General features: G+C 42.9%; 1 protein-coding gene and 1 pseudogene across 1 annotated transcript; one reads left to right on the top strand and one right to left on the bottom strand.

Annotated features, from left to right (window-relative positions):
* Nucleotides 1-3,238: 3,238 nt before the first annotated feature.
* On the bottom strand, nt 3,239-7,090 carry LOC120651255. Its single transcript, XM_039928694.1, has 7 exons — nt 6,900-7,090; nt 6,290-6,666; nt 4,788-4,914; nt 4,103-4,245; nt 3,847-3,909; nt 3,692-3,757; nt 3,239-3,577 (listed from the first exon to the last, which is right to left on the bottom strand). The coding sequence occupies exons 2-7, from the start codon at nt 6,458-6,460 to the stop codon at nt 3,497-3,499; spliced, it is 651 nt and encodes a 216-aa protein (XP_039784628.1). The 5' UTR covers nt 6,461-6,666; nt 6,900-7,090; the 3' UTR covers nt 3,239-3,496.
* A 9,949-nt stretch (nt 7,091-17,039) lies between these two features.
* On the top strand, nt 17,040-26,527 carry LOC120647949 (annotated as a pseudogene).

The following is a 26,527-nucleotide window of genomic DNA, read 5'->3' as shown; positions in this document are numbered from 1 at the left end:
CCTGCCTAAAGATGGCAACGGGTACAAAATACCCGCAAATCCGCGGATATCCGACCCGCTGGGCGTGGATTCGAGTCGTGTTTTGTGCCCGCGGGTACGGGCACGGGTACGATTTTAAACCCGACGGGTATTCTATAATGGGTTTAGAAATTTGATATCCGAACCCGAAAACCCGCAAACCCGCTGACATGTGGACCCTAATACTCTTGTATATATAACAGATCTCTAGGGTTCACTCATTTCCTCCCGACCTCTCCACTTCTACCCCTCTCGGCTGCCGCCCCCAGTCGGCCGTCGCCCAGTCCCCCTCAGCCCCTTCGTGAGACCCCGAGTCCCCTCCCATGGGCCGCCGCTCCTCCTCCCCCAGGCACCCGCGCCGGCGGCAGCTGACGGCCGTGCCCAGGCCCCCACGACGGTGGGGCTCGACGCCGCACCCAAGCGCACGCGCCGGCCGCGCCCAGGCCCCGCGTCGGCGGTGTCCCGGCTCCCACGCCTGTGGCGATCGACGGCCGCACCCAGGCCCCACGACGGCGGCGCTCGAGGGCTGCGCGACGCCCGCGCCCAGGCCACTCTTCGGCAGTCCGGCGGCGCTCGCAGCCAGCGCCGGTGTCTTCGTCCTGCAAGTCTTGCTCCTGCGCGCGGGCATATGGGTAATCCGCGGGCATACGGGTATCCGCGGGTAGCGGGTATGGGTGTCGTTTTCTACCCGTTGCGGATTGCGGGCACGGGCGCGGATACGGATTTTAGCATGCGGGTACGGGTTTATAAAGTTACTATCCGCGCGGATTTTACCCGTTGCCATCTATAATCCTGCCTCAGCTTGAAGGTATTACCATACATGTATACCTTGACATTTGCTTTGATATGGAATAAAAGAAATGGATTCATCTGTAAATTGAAATATTGAAGCTTCAAGTTCTCCAAAACTAGACAGTGAAACTAAGGAATGGCATGGAAGCCAGTGCAAACTACAATAATCTAGAATTGGAACTCCTGATGTCAACTTCTTGATTTCGTTGGAGAAAATCCATCGGCATGGAAGCTCCTAAACTGGACATCCGGCAGTTTTGTACTAGCTTCCATGTCAGTGCCACATCAAAGGAAAACCTCCTTTGAATGGGATCAAAGCGGCAATTTGTCAGATGTCTGGTTTAGGAGTTCAAGATTGAATATTGGACTTTGTCTATAGTTCAGGGTGACTTTGTCTATAGTTCAAGGGTGTAAAATAGACTTTACCCTAAAGTTTACGACAAACTTAAAAAAACATATTTTCCAAGGTAAATGAAAATATGATGCTAATGGAGAGGCATTTGCCTTTTTTTTTCATGAACTTTCCTTTCCACAAGCTTTTCTCAATTCACATTAGAGCTCAAAATATACACTTCTATGAACTGCTTCTTGTTCATGGTTTTCTAATGATTATTTTGTGGTCAGTTTGGTAAATATGATTGGATTATCTTATCAAATCTTAGCAAAATTCTATTAATTTTGTATTACCTTTGTACCATGTGCAACATTCAAGTAGTTGCAACATTGTTTGACAATGTTATTGGAACTGGAGTTAATCAAGACAAATATGAAGATGTGCAGGAACTTCTAGAAAGCACCAAGTTTGCAGCTAAATGTGGGGAACCACCCAGTGTCCTCCATGGCTGGAACAACAAACAAAAAGTAAGTATTACTCCATCCACCTATAGAACTATACCTTTGCTTTATCCAACAATGGTAAACTTATTTTCTTTTTACGAGAAATGGCAAGTGCTTTACAATGCATTAGCATATGATTATTGTACTATGTAAGTTGTAGCACGATGCACTATCCATATATATACCATGTGTAGAAATTCTGTTGAAAAAAGGTATGCATGATGATTTCAATGGTAGGTTTAATCCAAATATGAAACATCTGGAGCTATGTTGAAAAGTTATCGGGTTAATAGAAAGCAGCTTATGCTTTATTCTTAAGAGGTGCTGCGCAGATCACTTGTCGAGGAATTCTTACCATTCATGCTTTGCATGCTATACTGTACAATTAGTATTCTTTTCCAGTGGTGTTTCTATGTATACAGCAACTTAAGATGGACTGCCAGACATTTTTATTTTCTTGGGATAGGTTTTGTGTTAGCATTAGTTACTGAAGCAGGAAACCAGTTTGTGTTAGCATTGGTTACTCAAGCAGGAAACCAGTTGGTGTGATCTAATATTAGGTGATGAGATCATCTGCAAATTGCGACATTTATATTCCTGTGAATGGTCCCCATTGAATCCTTGTGAAATTTGTTAGTCTCACAGGACTAAGGCCCTCCACAATGTGGAGTGAAGCTAGAAAATATAGCGGGACCCACAAAGAGAAAATAAGGAACAAGTCTACATGCTGCAGTGTGTAGAGATTTTGGCACCGCAGTGTCTTTGTTTGGCTGCATCGAAATTGAGGATACATTTTTTACCATAAATGTTCTTCTCAGGTGAATTTTGCTGGTGCTTGATTTCTATCTCGATGCTAACTGCATCCCACCTTCCAAAAGCACTCAGGTATTAATAGCTGTTTTCATCGTTCGATTATCATGTGAGGTTCAATTTCATCCCTGAACTATTAAAGTCGCCATTTTAGTCCTTCAACTTTTGTTTTGGGCTCAATCTCATCCCTTGTCCTGCGTGGCATGCCACGCTGTCTTGCCACATCAGCTCCAGTATTCCACGGCTGTTTGATTTTGCGCTGATTACTATTTTTGAAAGAGCAGGAATGCTGAGGAGAAGTCTTAAGTCTTAACCACTTGATCCAAAAGCATCTTGGGAGGAAAACAATTTGTTTACTTTCCAGTATTATTTCTTGGTGCTCACGTGGGTGGATTTTCCTCCAACCAAAATCCACATAAAATTTTCCAGTCCAACTTCGTATGCTGGAGCTGATGTAGCGTGGCATGCCACGTAGGATGAGGGATAAGATTGAACCCAAAAGATAAGTTTAGGCACTAAAATGGCCGTTTTAAAAGGGATGAAAGTGAGCCTTGACTCATAGTTTAGGGATGAAAATGTTTATTTTGCCTAAACTATAAGTCTATAACTGAGCAGACCCTCCACAAAGCTCATTTTACAGGTCTTGGCTCCTACTAAAGCTCACTTTCACCATACAAAAGCCATTATTGGGTAATTCACAAGTACTTTAGCACCATATATTCTGCACTCCTGATTAGTTCTACATGCAATTTGCTGGGCCAAAGATGGACAGAAACGCTGGTAAACATCCAAAGATTAACAAAAGATCTTGTTTAACTTGTCATTTCAATCCACATCCAGTCAGCAGGAAATAACTGAGCTAGAGGTTGAAACATCTTAGACAGAATACTGCATATCTACATCAGATGAGGCTAACATAGTCTAGTTGGGCATTAACCTAGCCACCTGAATCTAAGCAATTTGATGCATATATATATTACATAGCACGGTAACATTCATCAAACATGCTGCATCCTATCATGAATCTGTTAGTTGACGTTCAAGCCTCGCTTTTCATACTGGTCTTCAGCCTCTTTGCAGCTTGCACAAAGCCAATGATGACCTGCAACTCATCCAATTGCTTCAGCATGGACAAAAGCAAATTGGAATCCACACGCAAATTAGACCATGTCAGGATCACACATCATAATGATGCAAGTTGGTGGATCAGAAAGAACTAAATTTGTTTATCAACCTGGGACATGAAGTGCCTTTGAACAGCATCAATCAACTGCTCCCTGGACGGATTAGGACTTGCATCCTGCTTAGCAAATGCAGTCAGTTAACAATTAAACATAATTGGGACAGTTGGTAGCAGGTCCTTAATCTGGGAATCAAAGCTATACTTACGAGATTGAAGTGGCGCCAATATCTCCACAGCGCAGTCAGTTCTAGCTTGCTCAGGTCAACTTTCTGCAGAGTTTACAATCAACACTTCAGCCAAAATGCAAAGATATAAGCTGCAGAAGCAATGTGGTGCAAACATAGTTGAGCAATGACTGAGATTAAAACTGCATTGAGGCATTGACATAGATTACTGTGGAATGATTGTTGGGTTCCAACCAAATGATTTCAAGCACAAAACTCAAGGAAGCAAAAGTCACACCGTGTGAGCTCTTGAGGCCGAGGAAACAGATGTCTTGGAGTGGGAGTCACATGACATTGAGCGGCTGAGGGATTTTCTGTGGAATCCCCTATGCTGTCTGCTCCTTGACCGCTGTGCCTTTGGTGATTGTGCATCATCGGATGCTGCAAGAAAGAAGGCAACATTATAGACACATATGGCCAAGTTGCAGGACACGGTTAAGTAACAAGAAACTGTGCTTCTGATTAGGCTAAACAGATCCGTGACCCTAAAGGCATGTGTAATTATATTCTTTAATTAAATGCCATGCTGGTTCCTAGGAGGAACATTATTTCTCCCTTGAGCTTTTTCAGCTCTACTTGGATAGATCCGAGTGTATTTTGGGTTCTTTTAACCACACATTTTGGAATCAACCTGAGTCAAAATGTATGACTATTACGCGTAGAAGAGACTAAAACTAGAGTGGCAGAGTAATAGGACTGACTTAATCTTAACTTGTTTAAAGGAAAGTGTAATACTCCTGGTCTCCAAGAAACTAAGTGTTATGGTATGACCAAAAGCATCTACTCTTGAATTTTATATCAGGGAAACAAGCATGTTGGAAAGAGTTCCAAATACGAACTGTGACACTTGAAGAAACAAGAAACCTATGTTGAAACAGGATGATGACTGAAATGAAAAAAAAAGTAACATCCTAGTATCTTACCCATATCTGAACTATTCCACTGCATGTTTTCACAATCAAATTTATCATCCTCCTCGTTGCCAGTTGGAGGTTCAATAACACTTAAAGCATTCCTTTGCAGCTTCACCTCTATGCCATTAGTAAGAACCTGGAATTTGACAGCAGATAGAATCACATTTTGTTTGGGATTGAGTGCAAATTGAAGGCAAAATATCAACAGATGCGATGAGTACCTTTATCCCCCACGAGTTTGTTTGAAATCAAATGTTCGGACAAAGTATCCTATTATTATCTCATTAAGTTATGCATTTATTTAGATTAGAAAGGACTAAGCGTCAAATATGCCTGACATAAAAGGATCTAGAGAACATGTGCTGGTGCCGTAGATCAGAAAAATAGGTGCCAAGTGCCAAATAGGACCAAACTATCGCATTGGTGACAAGTCCAAATTAATGCATTAGCTGTTTTTATATTGGAAGTTTGGAGCCAGAATCAGACATATCGCAGGTAATCAGCAAGTCTACAGGCAACATTAGAAATTAGAATTATGCAATGAAAATAAGTTCACACAAGATTGTTAATTCTCCGAGGAACCTTGCTGTCAAGTAGGTAGCAAATAGTTTAGAGGTTTATGAACTCACTAACTGCACGGCATTATGGCTGCTTAGCATTAGTTATACGCATCCATATGGAATGCCTCTCAGTAACAAAACAAAATCAACAATCAATTTAAGACTAAGCCGATTCATTTCGTTGACAAATGCTAGGAACAGTTAAATGCTGACAACGTGCATACAACGTGCAGATATTCCTAAGAACATCCTCCCAAGTTCCAAGTGCCAAGGCTCAATCCGGATGCATACAGAAAGAAATAATTTAAGAGGTGCCTCTAGAAATTCCAAAGAGCACAATTTACTTCAAATTCCCTAAAATCCATCACTAACTGCAACCAGTGTAGGTGGACAAAGATATCCAAGCCAACAAGCAATAGTGGTCCATGGGGTCCAAGACCACGATTTTCACGATTGAGGCTGACAGCCCAATTCAAAACACAGATCAAACTCTCCAGTGCAACCAGGACCACAATCATATCAGTGACAGTGAGAAACCAAGATCTAAGTTTCTTCTGAATAATTGAAGATAGCTGGAGAAACTTTCAATCTTGGTGAATAAAGTTAATTGCAGTATTGCAACCTAGATGGGGAGCAAGATCCAGAGCAATTAGGATTAGCCCAATGCTGAATCAAGCAATCAAACCGCAAGCAACAAAAGTGCAGCAATAACTCGAACCTAAGCTTTAAACCAAAAGTAAAGAAAACAAGACCGATCCAAACTGCAATAAACTAATCCACATTAGCAATCCAAGGTAAATTATGCTAAGATCCTCTAAACGTGGACCTGATCGGAAACACTAGAGCAGCTCAAACCCAAAAGTAACCACTAGAAAAGCAATTCACATTGCAGCAAAACAAGATCTGGGAATAAAAAGAACTCCGCAGTTGCGAGGGGAAAGAGCGAATTACCAGCCAATGCCATCCTCCGAGGCCGACGGCCTTCTTGACGACTCCATGCAAGCCCACGAGCACGGACTTGGTGCGGTTGTTACCAGTGACCACCACCTTGGTGTGCCGCGGCAGCACGGACATCTCATCCTCGCCCCAGCCTGCCGGCACTTGGCTCACCGCCGCAATCATCTTGCCGCCGGATCAACGTCACCCCTGCCGCGAATCCTCCCCAATTGCCGCCCAATTCCCCTGTTGTCGCACGGCGAGATGGCCCGGAGATCCCCGAAATTCGCGGCGGGATCAGACCAATCCTGCGAATGCACTTCCGGGTCACTCAAGATCGAGCATCGGGGAAGCAGGATTCGCGCAAATTGACACCGAATTGGACCTCCTCGCTGCAGAACCAATCGAATCTTGATCAGAACATGCCCCCAAAATGCCTTGAGAACCGAATCAATCAGGTAAAGGGTTTTGCTCCAAGAACGAGATCAAGCGCTCACGATCCGCAATTCCAAGGAAATCCTGCAATTAAACCCTTCCCACCGCATCAACAAGGCCACCAATTCGCGATCAAGAAAATGCAGCCAAAACCCCAGCAAAACCAGCCCAATCTGGGCGCCAACATTACCTGAAATTCAGAGATCACGCGCCACCGAGCCCGAATCCGCGCGAAATTGGATGGGGCAGACCGGTGGTCCTCGCGGAATTGGGGAGAGCGCGCGCTGGTCTGTGCGAAGCAGAGTGTGGATGCGTGTGGGGGTGTGTGTGTGTGACTTTCTTGGCTTTTCGGTTTCCCTGTGCTGCTGGCCTGCTGCTAGTACCCTACACCTCCTGCTTGCGCTGGCCTCTGGATCCCGGGGCGCAGGCGCCGGCCAATGAGAGCGCGGCGCGTGGCTGACGTCCGCCGTCTGGGCGAGGCGGGGTGAGGTCCGAAATGACGGGAATGCCCCCGGAGGGTACGTGGGTGGTTTACTTTATTCGGGCCGTGGGTTCGAATGGTTTTGAATTTTGGAGCCGGGTAAAAGGAGGGAGGAGGATATGGGCTTGGGACTTGCGAGGGATCGTAGACCGCGTCTTGCTAGACCGGGTGGATAAATTGTTTATTTGCATCTTAAATGAAGTGATGGCTAATGTTACGTACAATATGTCTTCGTAGATTACTAGCATCCATTTGAAAAGTTTAAAAAATTATCACTTTTGATTTTACTACTTAACGATTTTTTTATGGTTCATCTTTTTTCTAAATATTTATACAAATAGGTAAAATATTTAGACATACTTAATGCTTGACCGTACATCTTTTTTATGTGAAATCTATACAAATCTGTTAATACAAATTTATACAGGGAAGAGTAGTAACTTTATGGTGGAGGGTGAAGGTGATGACGTACCTTTTTGACTGCATGTGTAATTAGCTAATTTTTTTAACTGCATTTAAAGCTCCATGCATGTGTCCGAACATTCGATGTGATGGGCGTAGAAAATTTTTTGGGAACTAAACAGAGCCTTACATTCCCACGAGCCAAATGTTGCCGGAGATGAGGGAATCAAAGCTGAGGGTGACATGCTTGGCAAAGCCAATTACCTAGAAGCAGCGGTGGCTGATGGGAGAGACATCTATGTGAGCAAAACTAGATAAACTACACCTAAATAACTAATCCTACTACTTGAGGGGAGATCGGCCCTCTCCCTAATACGGTTGGCGAGCTCACTGAGGGCGGGAAGGGAAGGGTCTGAGCTAGATCTACTATGGAAAGCTGGAGGATACATGTGCATTGTGCTCCCACAAAGTTTTTCAAGCTTCAAGTTTATAATATGACTGTGATTCGCTTTATTTTGAACAGAAGGCACAAGAGACATGGCCTTCCACTTTAAGAGGCATGTTTGGATACATAGGGATAATAGTTATCCCTTATCTTTTAGCCCCAAATTATCTCTCGTGCATCCAAATAGGTGGGATAATTTTGGGTTAAAGTGGATTATCCATTCCAAAATTCTTAGCCCCTCCAAGGGGTGATAATGAGGCTATGTATGGTCCCCAGAAAAATGTGAGTATACACACATCTAGACATGGGAATAGGAGAGAGAGGGTGGACATTAGCTCATGGATTCAAACAACCTACCTTAGGCTAATTCTTAGCCTATCAATTCAAGACTAAACATTAGCTCTCAAAATTAGCCATGGGTTAATGTTTCAAACAGGGCCAAGGTCAACATTGAGGCTAATTGCCACCAAGGAGATAATCATAGGCGCCAATAGGGCTACGCCAAATAAAAGTGGATGGTGACTATTAGTGTAAAGGTGATGACCAATTTGAGATTGTGAAAGCATCTAGGCCCCTAGGCCTTGTTTAGATGCAAAATTCAAAATTCCAAAACTATCTTGTAGCACATGCATGAAGTATTAATTAAAGTTAGACAAAATAAAAAATAATTACATAGTTTGCTTGTAAATTATGAGATGAATTTAATGAGCCTAATTAGGACATGATTAGATAATAAATTGCTATAGTAAAACTACAGTAAACAAGTGCTAATGATGGATTAATTAGTCTTAATAAATTTGTCTCGTAGTTTACAGACGAGTTCTGTAATTAATTTTGTGATTAGTCTATGTTTAATACTTCAAATATGCAAAGATTTCATTTCAAAAACTTTACACCTGGTATCTAAACAAGGTCAAGTTTTGGTAATTAATGACAACATTTGTGAACTAACAATTTTATTTGCGAAATGAGTATTGATTGGTTCCGGAGATAAAGTGAGCTTAAATTGATGATGTGGTGATATCTTGAAGTAAAAGCGAAAGGAAGTCCCAAAGCAAAGGTATATAAAATGGCTTTTCTATTTTTGCCAATCAGAAGGTCATTAGAGGTTGAGAATTGACCAGATTAATACGATATATAGATAGTCATACTATCAAAAGGGATTTATGTCCATTCATTTGATAGTTCTATAGTGCCACTTTTCTCAAAGAATTGCATTGCATGTGTGAGGGTACGGTTAACTTCATTCGGAAAGTGGTAAGAACGAGTTCAAAAGAGTCTAGAAAGAGGGCTAACTGGGTGTGACAACGGACGATGCATGGTTCACGGATGGTCTCCTTGAAAAGCTAAGAGCGGACCATTTTTTTATTTAGCCAAAAATTCCATAACAGTTTTGAGGTGCGCCGACTCCTTTTATGGCGGATGGTCCGTAAAGATGGATGGTCGCAAGTACCTCTATATGCTGATCTTGTGTTGGTCAAGTTCTGTTTGGCTGCATCAAGAATTGTTGTAAATTGCTTTCATCTTAATGAAATACGTGCTCAGCACGGTCGCGAAAAAGAAGTATCTCTGTATGCTAGATAGAAATATTGAGGTTGGTGCTGGCGGGTGAACGGCGGATGGTCCAGTCCCTTGGGGTGGACGGTTGGCCAACTGACTTTTGGTATTAGACATAAAATTTTGGTTTTTGAGTTGCGCATACATGTGAACAGCGAACGGGTCCTTGCCCCTAGGGTGGACGGTATGCTAGCTAGGGGGAAGAAGCTCCTCAGTAGTTGACTTCATGGTAACTTTATTAGCTAGCTTTGGTTTTATTAATATATGTTTTTGTTCTAGTGGTTGCTATTGTTTGAACGGTGGAGGGTCGTTTCATCATTTGATTTTGAAAACTAAATAGAATATTATATACATCTACACTATAAAGAACCAAAACAATTGAAAACATCTCTCACCTTGATAATTTGCCCTTACCCTTCACAATGGACCCACTGCAGCAGCCCGGATGAGGGGAAAGTTTTGAGGTGTTAGAGAAAAATAGCACTTTTTAAAATACTTCTGCCTTTTTGCTTCTACTTTTCTCACCATAGCAGTTTCTACCAGCCGGGGTACCCACGTTCATTCACTTGCCAAAAGTAACACCTTCTTATCTTCCTCGACATGTCCCTTGCACTTACCAAACATGCTAATTCTTTCTTAATTTATTCTTCCACTACTAGAGAACTAGCTATTGCAAACGGGCTATCACCGCCGGTTCAAAATAAACCGGCGGTGATGCCTCATCACTGCCGGTTCCAAAGTTGGTGGCCGTAGCGGCTGTTGGAACCGACGGTGATGCACCTCATCACCGCCGGTTCGTAATACGAACCGTTGGTGATGGTGCTGTAGGGCATCACCGCCGGTTTGTAATATGAACCGGCGGTGATAAGTCTGTTTAGTACAAAATGTAGAGTGGTGTGAAGTATTTTTATTAAGTACCTTTTCTATATTTATGTGCCATTTAAACTATGTAATATGTAGAGTGATGTGAAGTATTTTTATTAATTATATGTCTGCACTTCTTATTGATTATATGTGCTAGTAGAACTATTTTTATATATGTACATACCTCCATTAAAGTACTGTTTTTGTATTTGCTTAGATCCATTGGATGGACATTTATCTAATTACGTTAGTGTCTAATTATATTTATCCATTAAAGTATTATTAGATAGATTTTATATGAATTATATCAATATCTAATTGCAGCTTAAAACTATATCACTGTTTATTTTAAAAAATCTATATCACCACATGATCAACTGCACCCGGCGGTAAAGACCCCTATCACCGCTGGGTCTGGGCTAGGCCCGACGGTGAAGAGCCTCGTCACCGCCGGGTCGGAGCTGGACCTGACGATGAAGCCTTGTCCCCCCCCCCCCCCAAATAAGCCCGTGCACTCCCTGGCCTGCTGCCTCCCAAAATCTTGTTCGCCCGCCAGCGCCTCCGAGGAGGTCCCGCTACGGCCGCCGGCCCTGCTTGCGCCGGCCACCATTCCATGCAGAGGTGCCGCCCCGCCCCGAGCACCTGACGCATTGCCATCCCTGAGCCCCCGCGCCGACGACCCATGCTCTTTGTTTAATCATGACGTATGGACTTCCATTGAATCTTGATGTACGAGCTGTTTAGTTGAATTCTACAGTTATAATTATATATGCTTATATGCTGTAGTGGTGGTGCAATATTAATATATGAATATTTTTTTGATGGGAAAAAGGTCTTCACCGCAGGTTCAAGAAACAAACCGGCGGTGATGAGGACCCATCACCAACGGTTTATGAACCGGCGGTGATGGCCTCTTCCATCACCATCGACTTAAATCCAACACCCCCTAAACCGGCGGTGATAGCCATTTTTAACCGACGGTGATGGGGGGCGCTGGAGTAGTGTTCCACCAGGCTATGCGTTGATTTAGCGTTGACACTTCTTGCCTTGCTTCTTTCATGCACTGGAACTAGTATCCTATTAGCATAACATACGTTCTTTCCTACCTTCTACTCCTACGTGATTGATTCTTTACAATTTTCAGCCATTTTGCATCGCTTTCCTCTCTCTTTCATGCACGGTGATTAGTCCCAATCCCAATCTCATGCGCTGCTTGACCTAGGACTACGAGCGGCAATGGACTGCTAGGGCCTGCTTGCCTCGACTAACACCCCACGGACAGAATAGCGAGCAGCATCATCGGTTCATTGCGACATCAATGACGCCCTCGAACACTACGTGGCAGCCAGCCCGACATCCGCCGCCGCGACCTCCGCATCGATTGGCGACCACGCCAAGAAATTACGCCAGAGCCTCACGCTGGCAGTGCGCCCAACGGCAGGATCACCACATTGCCTCCATTTAAAAGGCTGCAGTGCCGGGATCGGCGACCACGCCAAGCAATTGCGCCACAGCCTCACGCCGACAGGGCGCTCGGCGGCAGGATCACCATCGACGCCATTTAAAAGGCCGCATTGCCGGGATCGGCGACCACGCCAAGCAATTGCGCCACAGCCTCACGCCGACAGGGCTCTCGGCGGCAGGATCACCATCGACGCCATTTAAAAGGCCGCATTGCCGGGATCGGCGACCACGCCAAGCAATTGCGCCACAGCCTCACGCCAGCAGTGCGCCCGGCGGCAGGATCACCTTCGACGTCATTTAAAAGGTAATGCATTCTTTGATCATCATAGGTCGATTAAATACTGCTTTCGCGATCCCTACAAGTGCCTCGCTCAACCCCGGAATCTGGTGCCCATATGCATCTCATGGTTATGTATAAATAAAGTAGATGAAGTGCCTGCATGTTCAAACGGCATTACCTTTGTGAAAAACTATTTTACCGGAGAGAAGCATAAGCTAGCGGTGCCATGTTTCCGTTGAAAATAAAATGGTTGCCTGCAGCCTGCAACGTGGGAAAGAAGTCTAATAATTTGTATCCAACATTTAGTCATTAATTTTTAAATCAATAATCACTATTGAATAGGTTTTGTAGGTAACTTTGTGGATCTTCACTTCGAGGTTTGGTTAGAGGATTGTGGTGCTCCAATTGGCGATATGAAGAACACAACACTTGAATGTAAGAGACCAAGAGCAAACTTTGATGATTGCAGTGAGCAATATATTTTTTTATTATATCCCTTCCTTCCATGTTGTTGACTGACCTAATATATATCTAACATTTATAAATAACTTATGTATATGTTGAAGCCAAAGAAAATATTGACCCAGCGGAATAAATACGGCAAAAGAAAAAAGAAAAATATGCCAGCTTGACAGAGAAGAAGGATAAAAAGTGTGCAAAGGCGAGAGAAAATTATCAGCATAGGAAGGCTAATGAGCTTATTTTGATAGGTGTTTACTGTCATGTTTTGAAAGGGGTTTACTTCCATATCACATTATATTTCTTGATTTGGAGATTTGAATCAATTGTCACATGGTTCTTCGGTGGTCTCTACTCCGTTAAAGTTTAACGAGGTCACAAAATCATCGAAGCAAGTACAATACCGGGGAACCAGATTGAAAACACTGAGATTGGATAAAAAAATTGTCTGGTTATTCTCCTAAGAAATCATGACTCTCGCAACGATCTGTATAGTGGTACTCGTTTGGTGGTGAAAGGTTTCGACGATAGTGCATTTGATGCTGAGATTGTCAATGGTCAACGTGCTGGTAAAAGGATTTTTATTTCTAGGATACCGCTATGCCCATCGGAGGACATTACACTTCCTTTTAAGTTCAAAAGGAAACAATTCCCAATTAGACTTAGTTTTACCATGACTATTAACAAAACCCAGGGGAAAGCTTTCCCAAATGTTGGAATATATCTTGCTGAACCTATGTTCTCTCACGGGCAGTTGTATGTTGCATTGTCAAGAGCTATTTCTCGTGAAACTATATAGTTCTTGTCCAAACCAAACAAAGATATTGACCCAACAGGGAAAAGAACAAAGAATATTGTCTACACATATGTACTCGAGTATGTTAGATTTCTTGTGATCGATCATCAATTTCGAATACTCAAGTTTTGATTTAAATTTTGATATATACTGATATTGAGATATTTGTTTGTTTTTATTATGATGCAGGAGCATGGGTACTTGGTGTAGAGCACCATCCGCATGCAAGTATTTGCGTTATTGCAAAACTTAAGATTTATACTACTGTAATGCAATCTAATTGTCTATTACAATTATTGTAGTATATATTATGTTTTAAACTATAATCCACTTACCATGATGTCGGGCTATCTTATTTTCTGTTGCTAATTGAGTGGGTCATAGATTAATGTTGTATGTGCTATTTTGTTTTCATACAATTTCTGGTCACAACGTAATTATTCAAACACGTGCGTGCCGCACGTGCACCCTACTAGTTGGTTATAAGTAGTCTGAGCTTTTGAACTGCCATCAGTCAGGTTTTTATAAGGTGGATGTTCCACTTTTCTGAAAATGATTGACTCTGACACACATTTATTGCAATTATGGTCGTTGGGTTTGAATGGTGAATGATCTAACTCTTGTGAGGCGGAAAGTCCGTGATAACTCTATTTCGACGGGTTTTGATTTTAACAATAGAGTATGTGAAGATGGCTATATACACCCGCGTCGGGGAGGTCTTTTGGCACATTGAAAAGCTTCCTTCATTTTCTTAAGCCATCCATCCTCTTTCTCCCGCACTCATTTTTCTTAGAGATAGAATTTTGTGAGTGTGAGAGCATTCTAGTGTATTGCATTAAGAGTTTGAACTTTGAGGAAATAAGGAGTTTTCAAGCAAGCATTATTAGCTTGTTACTCTTGGAGATTGCCACCTCCTAAATGGATTGGAAAAGGTGAAAACATTGAGCCCTTCAAGAAGATTGTGGAGGAACCTCAATTGTTCCTGTGAGAGGCTTTTGTGCTCACCTTGCCGGAGTGGTGAACAATAATTCTAGCGGAATCAAGGTTTGAAGTGGTTCTTTGATTCAAGCTAGCTCAAAAATTAAGCGGAGACTTAATTGAGGAGCGAGAAGCATTGAATCTATCTCAAGTGGATTATGGGTGACTGGCAAGTCATCGACACCACGAGAAAAATTTAATCTTCTGGTCGGTTATTTCTTTACTCAATTTCATTTTTATAATTTATTTTGATCAATATACCTTTATAGAATAGAGATTGAATTGTTTGTTATTACCCTATGTTTTGAACCCTTATCTCACTAGAATTAGAGTTTGACCTAGTCCCTCTCCTCTATATGTGTGTGTGTGTGTTACTAATTAAAATTTGCTTAGTGCTATATATGATTGTTGAAATCTTATATTCACCCTCTCTAGTCGGCATCCTTACGCTACACATAGCATGAAGCGATTTGGGTCGGTGATGTTAAAGGATTATTGGAAGTGATGGCATCGGTTTCACCTAGAGTTATGCTCATAGGAGTTAACCAAACCAATAGTTTCAGATCTGACGGATTTGATTGAAGTCGATCCAAATTGGAAGAGGCGTTAACAATGACCATACGTTTTCCTCTTGAGTTCTCGACTTAGCATGGGTGCTTGCATTTTCTTAGATTTATTCTAAGATTTAACAAGAGACTATTCTTTCAATGGCAGGCAAAGTACCCATCGACAATGAGGCGCTTGTCGTGACTTCATTAATCCAAAGGACTTGCCAACTCAGTCTTTTAGAGGTGCCCATAGGAGTAGGGTTGCATGCGATTATTCATAGCAATGATGTTAGTATGTGTGCGAGAATTTGCGCCTATACTATACTCCCTCTATTCAGTTTTGATAGATATATTTCCATATGACACAATGACCAAGGACATACTTATCACTCTAATAAATGCAACACAAATTTTTTGTTGATCCTTCAATAGTTTAATTAAGAACTCCTTGTTACTAGTACTATTTATTGCCACAACTCATACCAATAGCAAATATTACTATTATTTTTTAACATTTAAAGTTTTTGAAATATACTACTATCAAAACTGGATGGAAGGAGTAGTTAGTAAAAAAAATCAATGACCACGCATTGGGTGGTGAGGTGGTCGTACAGGAGAGCAAAACGGCGAGAAAAACCCCACGACTAAGCGGAAGAAAATGTGAAAAGTGACTTGTGGCTGGTTCGAGTAGAGAATCAATGGGCATGCTTGAATTTTAAATGGCGGGGTTTCAATTGTCGAACCATGGGTTCCTTCTTGAACTGTAGCTTTTTTTTGGAGAGAATTATTTCTTTGATCCTAAAAAACGTTCTGCTTATTTTTTTGACCCCTTTTCTCTTGAATTTGGCTATGTGGCCCAAAAACAAGTTTTGTTTAGTTTATTGGCCTTTCCATTACCTGCATTTAAGTCTACAATCTAATTATATTCAAATGCATCAGTTTAGGTTTTTAACCAAGAAAACATAAAAAAAATTCATAAATTTTTGATATTTTTTCCACTTTTTAAATAATTTATAGGCATTCATAAATCTATTTAACACGCTAAAACAGTGAAAAATTCACTGGGTCATCTAAGCATGCTGGAATGCTAAAATGGTGAAAAATTCACTAGAGTAATCTAAGCATGCTGGATTCAACAAAAATCACCAACATGCCATTTGAGCTACTGAAATGTAGATATTGCTATTAATAGATAATTGTAGGCAATAGAAGGGCTAAGATCTATTAATAACAATATCTATTTTGCAGTAGCTCAAATAGCATGTTGATGATTTTTCCTGTATCCAGCATGGTTAGATATGACTCCACTGAATTTTTCACTGTTTTACCATGTTTCTCTGGTTTTTATAATTTTAAAACTGCAAATATATTTATAAATATCTGAAAATTATTTACTAGTAGGAAAAATATCAAGAATTCACAAAAAGTTCCTTTATATGATTGATTTTTTGGTTAAAAATCTAAACCTAAACTAATACGTTTAAGTATAATTAAACTGTAGACCTAACGGCAGGTGACCGAAGGACAAAAAAAGTAAACGAAACTCATTTTGGGGCCAAATAACTAAGTTTAAGAGGAAAAAGGGCGAAAAAACTAAACATAACTATTTTCAAAGCCAAAAAAATAATTCTCTCTTTGTTTTCTTGGGTCAACTTACGTACATATAAGAGTTTATTTTTGTTAAATTTAACAGATACAACATTAAGGGCCGATCGGATTGATACAAAAAGCGCAGCCTTAATAAAAAAATATAAATTGACAATGGACACGGGGAGGCGCGTGCGGGTGCAGCGTCTCTGCGTCTGACCACACCACATCTGCCGCTGGGCCCACCGCTGGGCGGAGCGTCGCCGCAGGCGCCCGTCACGGGACTGGGCGCGCCCACGCGGCCCGGGCGTGACGTCACGCCCGTCAATACTCAATTTAGGCAGGGGCCGTCTTATCCGGACCCAGGTTCCCGTCACGCGGCTCTTGCCTCTGCACAGCCGATGACAGGTGGGGATCACACCTTGGGGCCCCACGCTCTCGCCGCGAGTGCACGCCGCGCGCGGTGGCGATGGCAGAGCGCGAGTGCCTGCTCCTCCCTCCCCGCCGCGCGTCGCCCCACCCGGTCCGGAAATATCTGAACGACGTCGGCCCCGCACCCCGAAGCGTTCCCGCCACGCTGGGTGGATCTCTGCCGTTCGTATGTGGCACCGGACCATCTTTGGCCGCCGGATGGCGCGGGCACACACGAGCACCTGGGTTTTGTGCCCAGGGAGTGCGCGGGGGTTCTAGAAGGATAGAGTAGCGTCGGCTTCTTGCCAACCTCCCGAATCTTTGTTTTTTTTCCCTGCTTTCTATTTATTTCGGCTTATCTCACGGAACATTATTAAATTGGTCCAAATTAGTCAGAATTTTATAACAGAGAGAATAACTAGAAATTATAGGCATTTCTTGAAAAGTAAAATGTATGAATAGCCATTATACTTTTTAGTGGGTTTTAGTTTGGCCATCATATTTTAAAAAGTGCAAATTGTGGCCATTAAAGTTGTTTGACAATATCAATACAGTCATTACCTCTGCAACTATACATATTTGGATGACATGAAGTCCAATGTGAAGTTCTTTTTTGCAATTTGCTCCCTCTCATTTGAGTTATTTGAGATGCGTAAGCCGAAACAGTAAACATGTAAATGTCAACCTGATAAATAGACCTTGCTAACTAAATCAAGTACTAGTTTGACCTATGCTGCCGCGGCAAGGCTCCAATTCCACAGGGTGCTAAGCTCGATTCGAGAGCACTTCAATAATTTGATTATACACGATGCAGGTACGAGCTTATTATTTCCTAAAGCTTGGAAGCTTATTGTTTTCAGAAATTGTGACTCGAACTGTAGCTTGAAGATGAATCGCTTCACTCTGCATTCCTTGGCAGTCCAAGGTAACAAGTTTAACCTCTACTTTTTCGCAGGTTTAACTCAAATAAGAGGGAGTAATTTGCAAAAAAAAGAACACATTGGACACCACCTCATCCAAATACGGACATTTAGAGAGGTAATGACAATATTGATAGAGTCAAACGACTTTAGTGGCCTCAATTTGCACTTCTAAAAATACAATGATCAAACTGAAATAAAGTAACAAGTATAATGGCTATTCATGCATTTTTCTCTATCTTGAATACCATCAAAATCTTTTAATTCCTTTCTTTGTCACTATTCGAACTTCATATTTCCTTATCTATTATTAAGTCGATCTTATGTCGTTTATGAGAAAAAGATGATTTCCCCTTGGCCCCTTTTCCTTATCACTCTGCTCTGCTGGCAACTATCAATAGTGCTTTTCTTACACACTAAACCAGCACCAGCCTGTCATCAGTGATAAGCTGACAGTCAAAATAGGTGGTTAGTGACCGTCAACAGACATCTACGCCACCAAAGAAAACCAAAAAGGTGTGGCGCAAGAAGAAGAAGAAGATGTCATCGCCTGCTACTACTTCTTCAGGTACGGACGAAACGACCTCAATCTAATCAAGTATGGAGAAAAATCCTGCTTTTCGGACCCTAAACCAAGAGCTAGTTTGGAGGAGGTCCCCTCCTCTAAGTCAACTGTATCTTTTATTTGCTTTTGAATAAATTCGATAAAACTTTCGAAACAAAACAAACATTTTAACATGCGTGGTAAGAATGTTTTAACTTCTCATGAAAGTTGAAAGGATGAGTTTTGCTTTGTTTTACCTTGTCTGTTGTGTCTAGTTTTGGCTATAAGAATTCTCTTAAGTTTAAGTCTGTTAGCTATGTAAACGCTTTGTCAATGAACCTGAAAGTTCTGTGGGTTGCATATGCTTGACCTAAGTCTAAGTTGTTATGAGTATAGATATGGTGAATAAAATCGTACAACCCTGTTCTAGTGATACTTGAAACTTGGAGTTTTTTATTTTCGAAAAGTCAAAAAGGCAAGTTTCTCAGTGATAAGAAAGTCCTACTAGAGCCATATGACATACACCATGAGAAAACCTTATACATATGCTGCTTGACGTTCTGTTGAGTTTTGTCAAATTTTTTGACCCTAGTGAGAACATTTTCATGCTTTCTCGATCATAAGCACATACAGGTTCCCATCCACTTGCGACATTCCTACATTGGGAATCAGCATCACCATCATCCACCAATAAAAGCTCCATGCTTTGGTAGACTCTCTCTTAGAACACCCCTGAAATAAGATAAGATGTTAGATTTTGGTTACCCCAAAAAAAGAAAAAATGGCATGCCGAAGAAGCATGGCCCCAAAAAAAAAAGGAGAAGGAGAGAGGGGTAACCATGTCCGATAAAAAAAAGAAGAGAGAGAGAAACAAGGGATGATACAAGAGAGAGAACCAATGCTTTAAGGAGTAAGCCATACCACCATCCATCCACCCATCCATACACTTGCACCATTTGATCGAGATTGCATGACCTGATTTTCCATGGATTCTCTCTTTGACTTTACAATTTATGGAATGCAAGTATGCCCTGTTCTTACCCTACCTTAAGCTCCACAAAAGCTTTATATACAGTAGGGAAGACCAAAGGCAGATACTGCCCTGGTGAGGATAATAAAAATTGAGTGCTTCGAGAGAATCATTCTGCGAAACTTAACCATGTTTTCGAAAATCTTCTTCAAAAATACCTCCAGATGGATTGCAGATCTAGGAACAAGTGAGTATTTATTTGCGAACCGTTCTAACTCTCAACAACCCAAGATGAGGAGACAGCTAAAAAGCCCCATGAAAGAGTAAGGCACTTGAGTAAAGGTATGAGAGCCAACTCATTTAAACTAATAGATAAATATCTTTGCTTCAGACTATGACATACAGGGAGATAAGAGTCAAAGTGATTTTCTGATCAACAATCTGATTTGTCATACTTTGCTCGAAATGAACAAAGGACAGCTTGGGGGATCTTGTTGACGCTCACAAACGACCATTTCTAGGCGTCAACTTGATCAGAAAATTATGAGAATTTGCAATTCTTACATGCATCTTTATCCAAATAAACCCCTAAACCACACTTTACTTTCTAGAAAATGCAAGATGTGTTTTTGAGCTAATATGCAGGTTGCAAGCACATTTTGGCCCGACATAAAATCAAAGGAATTATCAGAGCGCTGATAGATTCAGGCTCAAACAGACTAGGTGAAGCCCAAAGACCACACTAGACCGGCTTATGACAGGTCATACTCTGGAGTTATGACAAGAGGAGGTTCAGGACAGCCTGTTGGACGAAGCTTGGGGCGGTTGGCGCCCCTGGGCCGTCGGCCGACCACCCTGGTCGGCTGACTAGGCCCATGGGTCCCACCGCCTCAGCTTCGCCACATGTCACCTCCTCACTGGTTGTTTAAAGGCGGTTCAGCAAGTTCCAGCCCGTGGCTCCCTCCTATAAATACAAGGGGAGGGGGTAGAGATTAGAAAACACACACACTCCACTAAGCCTATAGGCTAAGAGGCTTGTGGGCCCCGCCGCCTTAACTTCAACATGTGGCGCCTCCTCATAGGTCCCTTAGGTCGGTTTGGAGAGTCTCACCCCATGGCTCCCTGCGCACACACCACACTTACCTCTCCTCTCTTTCTCATCTTGCATAGTCTTTAGTCTTAGTGGAGTTTAGGAGAAATCTAGGAGTCATCGAGTCCCTGGAGTTGCTCGTGAGTTCTAGTATGGGTTCATCTCTAGTTCTCTCTTGTAATATTCGGTCGTTTGTAATAGAATTAGACTATGGTTACTGATATCTGCTTAAAGTATATTATGAGTTATCGGATATATACTTTGTGATCTGGTTGTGTTATCATTCGATGCTTGCATTACATGATCGTCCTGTGCTTGCGATGGTTAACATATTAGCCTTAGAACTCTATCAACTGCTCTAGTATTCGTATGTTTGCTCCAGTATCCGGAGGGTGGGGGCTCCGCGTGGGATACTAGAGTATCACTTACTTGTGTTGACATGATGTCTAGACTAGATAAGTGTTGCTGAATGTCAACCTTTCCCACGGTTTGTAGAGGTAGCCGGCAGGTGGTGACAACCCTATTCGAGCCTTAGTAATCCTCCATATTCGAATTGGGGAGTAGGAGGTACATAAAGCCGCCTGGGTGCACGGGCTCCTCCCGGTTGTGTAGTTTAATCTCTGACAATCTAACCATAAGATAGCATAGATATAGCTAGCCTAGCACATCTGACTCGAGCCGTAACTTCTACCTTCCTCCCAGTGGCGGATCTAGGATTGGATCAAGGGGGGCTGATTTCCTCCTTCCTCTCCCTTCTTCCTCTTCTTCCTCCTTCTTTCTCCTCAAAAATGAAGGAGGGGCTCCATTGTTTGTGGGGGTCTAGGGGAGGCTGGAGCCCCCTAGACCCACCGCTAGCTCCGCCCCTGCTTCCTCCTTACCTATAGCATTTCTCTTATTTATTTATCTTGAAGATAGTTTGTGTGTTTCACACTACCTCCTACTATGTTATCTATTTTACCCCTATTTATGCAATTGAATATCCAATCTAGATTAAGTTCATTAACTAGCCTATGTGTTTTCATTCGCCGCCTTTCCTGCAGAAATATAAATGACACCTCGATATACTCCCGGGTAAAATGCTACAGCGGTATTCCGTGCGTTTGTGGATTTATTCGTGGTTCATGAAATACCTGCCACTCTCTTGGCGTCTGCGGGCGTCATCGTTGTCTCTCAATGGTAACGTTGGTAGGCGCCAACAGAGTGCTCAATACAAAGTTTGGGAGAATAATTTTTTGGTGGAGATGCACTAATAGGACAAGGCGAGGTACAACGCTCTAGGCCACGTGAAGGTGTGTGGTGGCTCTATATAGTGGCGTGTGCTGATTCGACGGAATATAATCCTTACCTTGTTTTGAACGAATGACTATTTTGATGGGCTGAATGCATTTGGTGGGTAGAAATAAATATACTTTGCAAAAAAAGTTTTAATTAGTTACAACTTGTCTTTCCTTGTTTAATTAGTCATGGACAAATGGATGAAATTACCGACATGTGATTCCCTTACTCTATTTTTTTTGTATTTCTCTTTATAGACGTTGAGTCAGAATGCTTTATCTTCACATAGAATTCAATTTGCTTGAGGTTCATGTCGGAGACAGTGGGACAATCGTTAAACCATTCATGTAGCTACATATGCCGGTGATGCTTGTTAAGTAAAGCTGTGTGTGGAGCTGCCAGCTTGGAGGGGAACATAGAGACTAGCACTTTACATGGTGTAAAAGAATTCTCATCCAAACAAATCAGAACAAGTCAATGGAACATCCTCTGGGTCGGAGACTAATATTTATTCAAATTATTTTTAGTATATTTTGTTGGAATTAGAGATATTTTACGGTACAATTTAATCCGAATTAAAGCAAAAATCATGACATATTTGATAGCATAAACAAGAGCATGATCTATTGTGTTTGCAGTGTACATTAAGCATGCAATGGATATTATGGAATGCAAGAAATGAACACGAAAGTTCATTTGGAAGTACCGAGAGGCGGAGCCAGTTCTGAAGGAACCAGATGCGCCATTACCTGATATTGCTAGTCTAGCCTGTTTGATATAGATCAAAAGTCAATGATGTGAACATGATCGCAGTGCAGTTGCGCCTCCAGGAAGTAGATGTACGGAACAAGCAGTAGCACGGATGCATTCCCCAAAAACTTGATTGCCCTTCTACTCCTCGGGTGCAGAATCTCTGGTGAGGGACGATAGCTTTGAAGGCTGCTCTTTCAGCAAAGTCCGTGCACATAGTTTGTCGGAACGGGGCAGCAGGATGCAGCACGGCAGTGGAGAAGCTCTTGCCTCTTATGTGTATATGCGTGTCGGGATGAAGGTGCAAGAAGAATGAAGCAACTACTCAACGTTGAAGCCCTCTTCTTGGCACACAATACGCCTCCTTTTATAGTCACGCAGGGAGATAGAAAGGCATCAGGCAAAACGCTTTATGCATGACCTTTCACTTGTGCAATGGAAGCCATTAGCACTAATGTGCATTAACGTTGCATGCACCAAACGATTCCAAGGCTACTAGCATTAATGCATGCGGGCAACGTTTGTCCTCTATTTAGAATGCTCCCATTTACACATATCACTATTATTATTGGAATGGCCCTTGTTTGACTTGCACGTTTGTTAGATGAAATATTTGATATTTGTGAAAACTTAATGTGAGAACTTGTGATTTTTATTATTTTGTATTTGGGTTTAGGAATAGAAGTAGGAAGTGGGACGAAATTTTATATGTGTCCTTTGTGTTTGTTTTATGCAACTAATTATAAATATATATAGGGCACTCTGGGTTTGGAATAACCAGCCACCCTGCGCGCCAGACCCGAGCCACCTTTTGCATCCGGTTCGACGCAACCCGCCCGACCCTAACCCCACGGCCCCACCCCCCACGACCACTACCTCCGAACCCAGCTTCCCCCGGCCCCTTCCCGGCGTCGCGAACCACCCTGCGCCCCTCACCCAATCCTGCCGTTGCCGCTCCACCGTAATTGCCGTCGCCGCGCGGCCCGAATCTCGGCGCCCAGTCGCCGCTCCGGCCTCCAGTCGCGCCCCCAATCCTAGCGCCGCTGTCGGAGTACTCTTTCTGTGGTGCCGCCTCTCCCCGCCGTCCGAGCGTCCCCACACGTGTCCCCAATCCCGGCGCCGCACCATCCTCATCCTGGCGTGCATCGGCCTTCCGTCGGCGACCATCGTGCCCCCAATCCCGGTGCCGCACCACCCTCATCTCGCGATTCTGCCCCAATCCCGGCGACCAGTCGCCGCTCCGTCCTCCAATCGCGCCCCAATCCTGGCGCCCAACTGTTCCTGCGGCGCTGCCGCTCCCTGCCGGCGGCACTTCCTCACCCCCCAATCCCGGCGCCGCACCACCCTCATCCCGGCGCGCCTCTGCCTCCCGTCGGCGACCCTCGCGCCCTCCCGGCGAAGCGATACGCCGCCGATTCGGACCCTCGCCGGCGACCCTCTGCTGCGGCACCGCCGCTACCTGCCGCCGGCGCTTCCTCACCCCCAATCCTGGCGCTGTCCCGGCAAAGCACTGTGCGGCCAGCTCCCGCTGCGAGCTGCACCATCAGGACGTCAGCTTTGGCCTCTGTTTCTAGAGGTACCTCCGCCTGCTGCAATTTTTTGCGATTCGGCCCTCACCGGCGACCTTATAATGAGGCGGAGCTCCTGTTTCCTGCAGCTTCAGGTTTTTAGAAAGTGATTTCAGAGATTCAGAGCAGAGATGCAGGACATGAATCTGCATCTGGTCCATCACCGACGAGATCTTGGGCGACTTCGAGGTAAACCGCACCATCACTAGTCATCACCACACGCGCTGGAATCAACCTCCTTAAAGCAGACGTCAAATCAAATTCAGTTCTCATTCATCCAAAATCTGATGCCCCCTTGCCCTATCATTTCCTCATTTTGTTTGTGTCACTCTTTAAATAACGTTAAATATGCAACACTTAATTTTTTCAGGTTTGCTAGTTTAAAGGATGGCTCACTTATTGTCATTTTAGTTTTTGGCAACCTTATTCTAGTTTCACTAGCTCCCTGAGCTTTCGACAACAGGGAAAACAGTGCAAAAAAAGGGAACATTGCCAAATTCTGTGATCTGACATTTGCTTTATTCTTCATTTCAGCTGTTGGTGCCACTTGTAACTGCATAACACTATGATGGACCAGAGGTCAACACAAAGTTGGCACACTCAGAAGCCAAAATACTTCATGAGAAGATCCATCACAAGTCTTACAGTGCTGATGAGATTCAGAATCCTCACCACTAGGAGCAAAGCTTCAGCTGCTTGCTACGTTCAATTATTACAATGATGCATTTGGCCACCCAATCAACAAGGTGCATACACATCGAATAAACTTACGTTGTTTTTCTTCTGTGATACAGGAAGTGACCAACTTATTTATTTACAATTTGCAATACCTATGTGTGCATCTGCATTCCACTACAGTTGAATGAGATTATGCAGTTGTGGAATGAGTCAGTTGCATCTGCGGTTGCATTTTGTCCCTCATTAACTTTGTATCACAACCCACATTAATATAAATCATCCATTCATATTCTGAAGGAAAGTTGCTCGTGCCTGCTTTTGCCAATACGACTCTGTTCTTATACTGTTTATTCAGTCATCCAATTAGAAAGGAGCATGTGTAGCATTTGGCAAGCTGTTTACTCATTTTAGTTCCTACACCTTTCAAGATCAGCATTTATCCAATAGTTAGTGTTCAGCCCATGTTGCTTATGTGTGGATTGGTTGCATCCGTTATGACAGATTGTTGATCTTATTTAATTTGCAGCTTGTTCTGTTTCGTATTTGTTATAGAAATTTCATGACGCTTTGGCAATGCTATCCGTGTTCAGAACTATATAGGACATAGTTGAAATTTCTTTCTAGATCATTTAACGTTTTAAGATTTCCTTAGTCTTTTTAAGAGAATGAGTTACATGTTCATGTGATATGCATGCCATAGCTTGACTATATTGATTCACAGTACCGCTTCCTAATTTCTGCTAAAAAAACATTTGCATGATAGCTCATGTGTTTTAGTGCTGGAACATGTTGTCTGTGAAAATGTTCTGTTTTCCCAAATAATAGTATACTAACTGCCACTGCAAGCACCTTGCCACTTTGAAGTCAGAAGTACTACCTCCGTTTTTAAATATATGTCGCTTAGGACAACCTATTTAGTTCAAAAAATGAACTAATTTGCTTGTCCGAAATGTCATATATTTAAGAAAGGAGGGAGTACTACGTTTATGAAACAGCAAATTCAGTGATTATAAACTGAAAGTTTACTCAGCTTTCATATCCATTCAGAACATCCGGTAAAAGTGCTATGTTCATTTGATGTTTTGCTGGTTTTAGAGTTTCAGTTCTGTACACTAGCTGCAAGTATCATTTGCATGACCTATCATCCTACAAATATCAACTACGCAGATCCTCTAGTGTTCTCAGCAAAAATATTCGCATAATTCACTACTTACTTTCTAGCAAATTCCTCATCGACCTGTTTCATAATAAGCCTGCGCTCGACAGGATCTGAAGGCTAATCCCAATGACGAGTACAAGAAGACACTGCGGGCGATCATCCGGTGCTTCACCTGCCCCGACATGTACTTCGAGAAGGTCGCCAGGCAGGCGATCGTGGGGCTAGGCACGGACGAGAGCTCCCTGACCCGAGTCATCACCACCCGCCGACCCGCATGGAGGTGGACCTGAAGCTGATCAAGGAGGCATACCAGAAGAGGAACACGCTGGATCGTGCCGTCGCGGCGACTACGAGGGCATGCTCCTCGCACTCCTGGGGCACGAATGATCAGCCCTCACGTGTCGCACTGTTGCTGCCTGGTTCTGCGCTCTGTCGTTTGTGGCCTAATCGGATAATAAACCTGTTATGCGCTGCTGTAAGTCGTTGTGGACGTGAGGTTGTTTCTTCAGTACTGGTACTATCGCTGCAGCTTGCATAACAGTGGTGATCAAATAAATGATTTCTGCGATGAGTCATGGCATTTGTTTGGTTA

Source organism: Panicum virgatum, chromosome 9K (assembly GCF_016808335.1).
Source record: "Panicum virgatum strain AP13 chromosome 9K, P.virgatum_v5, whole genome shotgun sequence".
NCBI lineage: Eukaryota > Viridiplantae > Streptophyta > Magnoliopsida > Poales > Poaceae > Panicum > Panicum virgatum.
The sequence above is the reverse complement of the archived record's forward strand: the minus strand, read 5'-3'. Positions and strand labels throughout refer to the sequence as shown.

Coding starts and splice junctions, on each gene's coding strand:
- LOC120651255 (XM_039928694.1), bottom strand. CDS start 6,460: ATGATTGCGGCGGTGAGCCAAGTGCCGGCAGGCTGGGGCGAGGATGAG. Junction 4,915..6,289: donor TCGGAGGATGGCATTGGCTG/GTAATTCGCTCT, acceptor GTCAAATTCCAG/GTTCTTACTAATGGCATAGA. Junction 3,758..3,846: donor ATTGGCGCCACTTCAATCTC/GTAAGTATAGCT, acceptor TTTGCTAAGCAG/GATGCAAGTCCTAATCCGTC.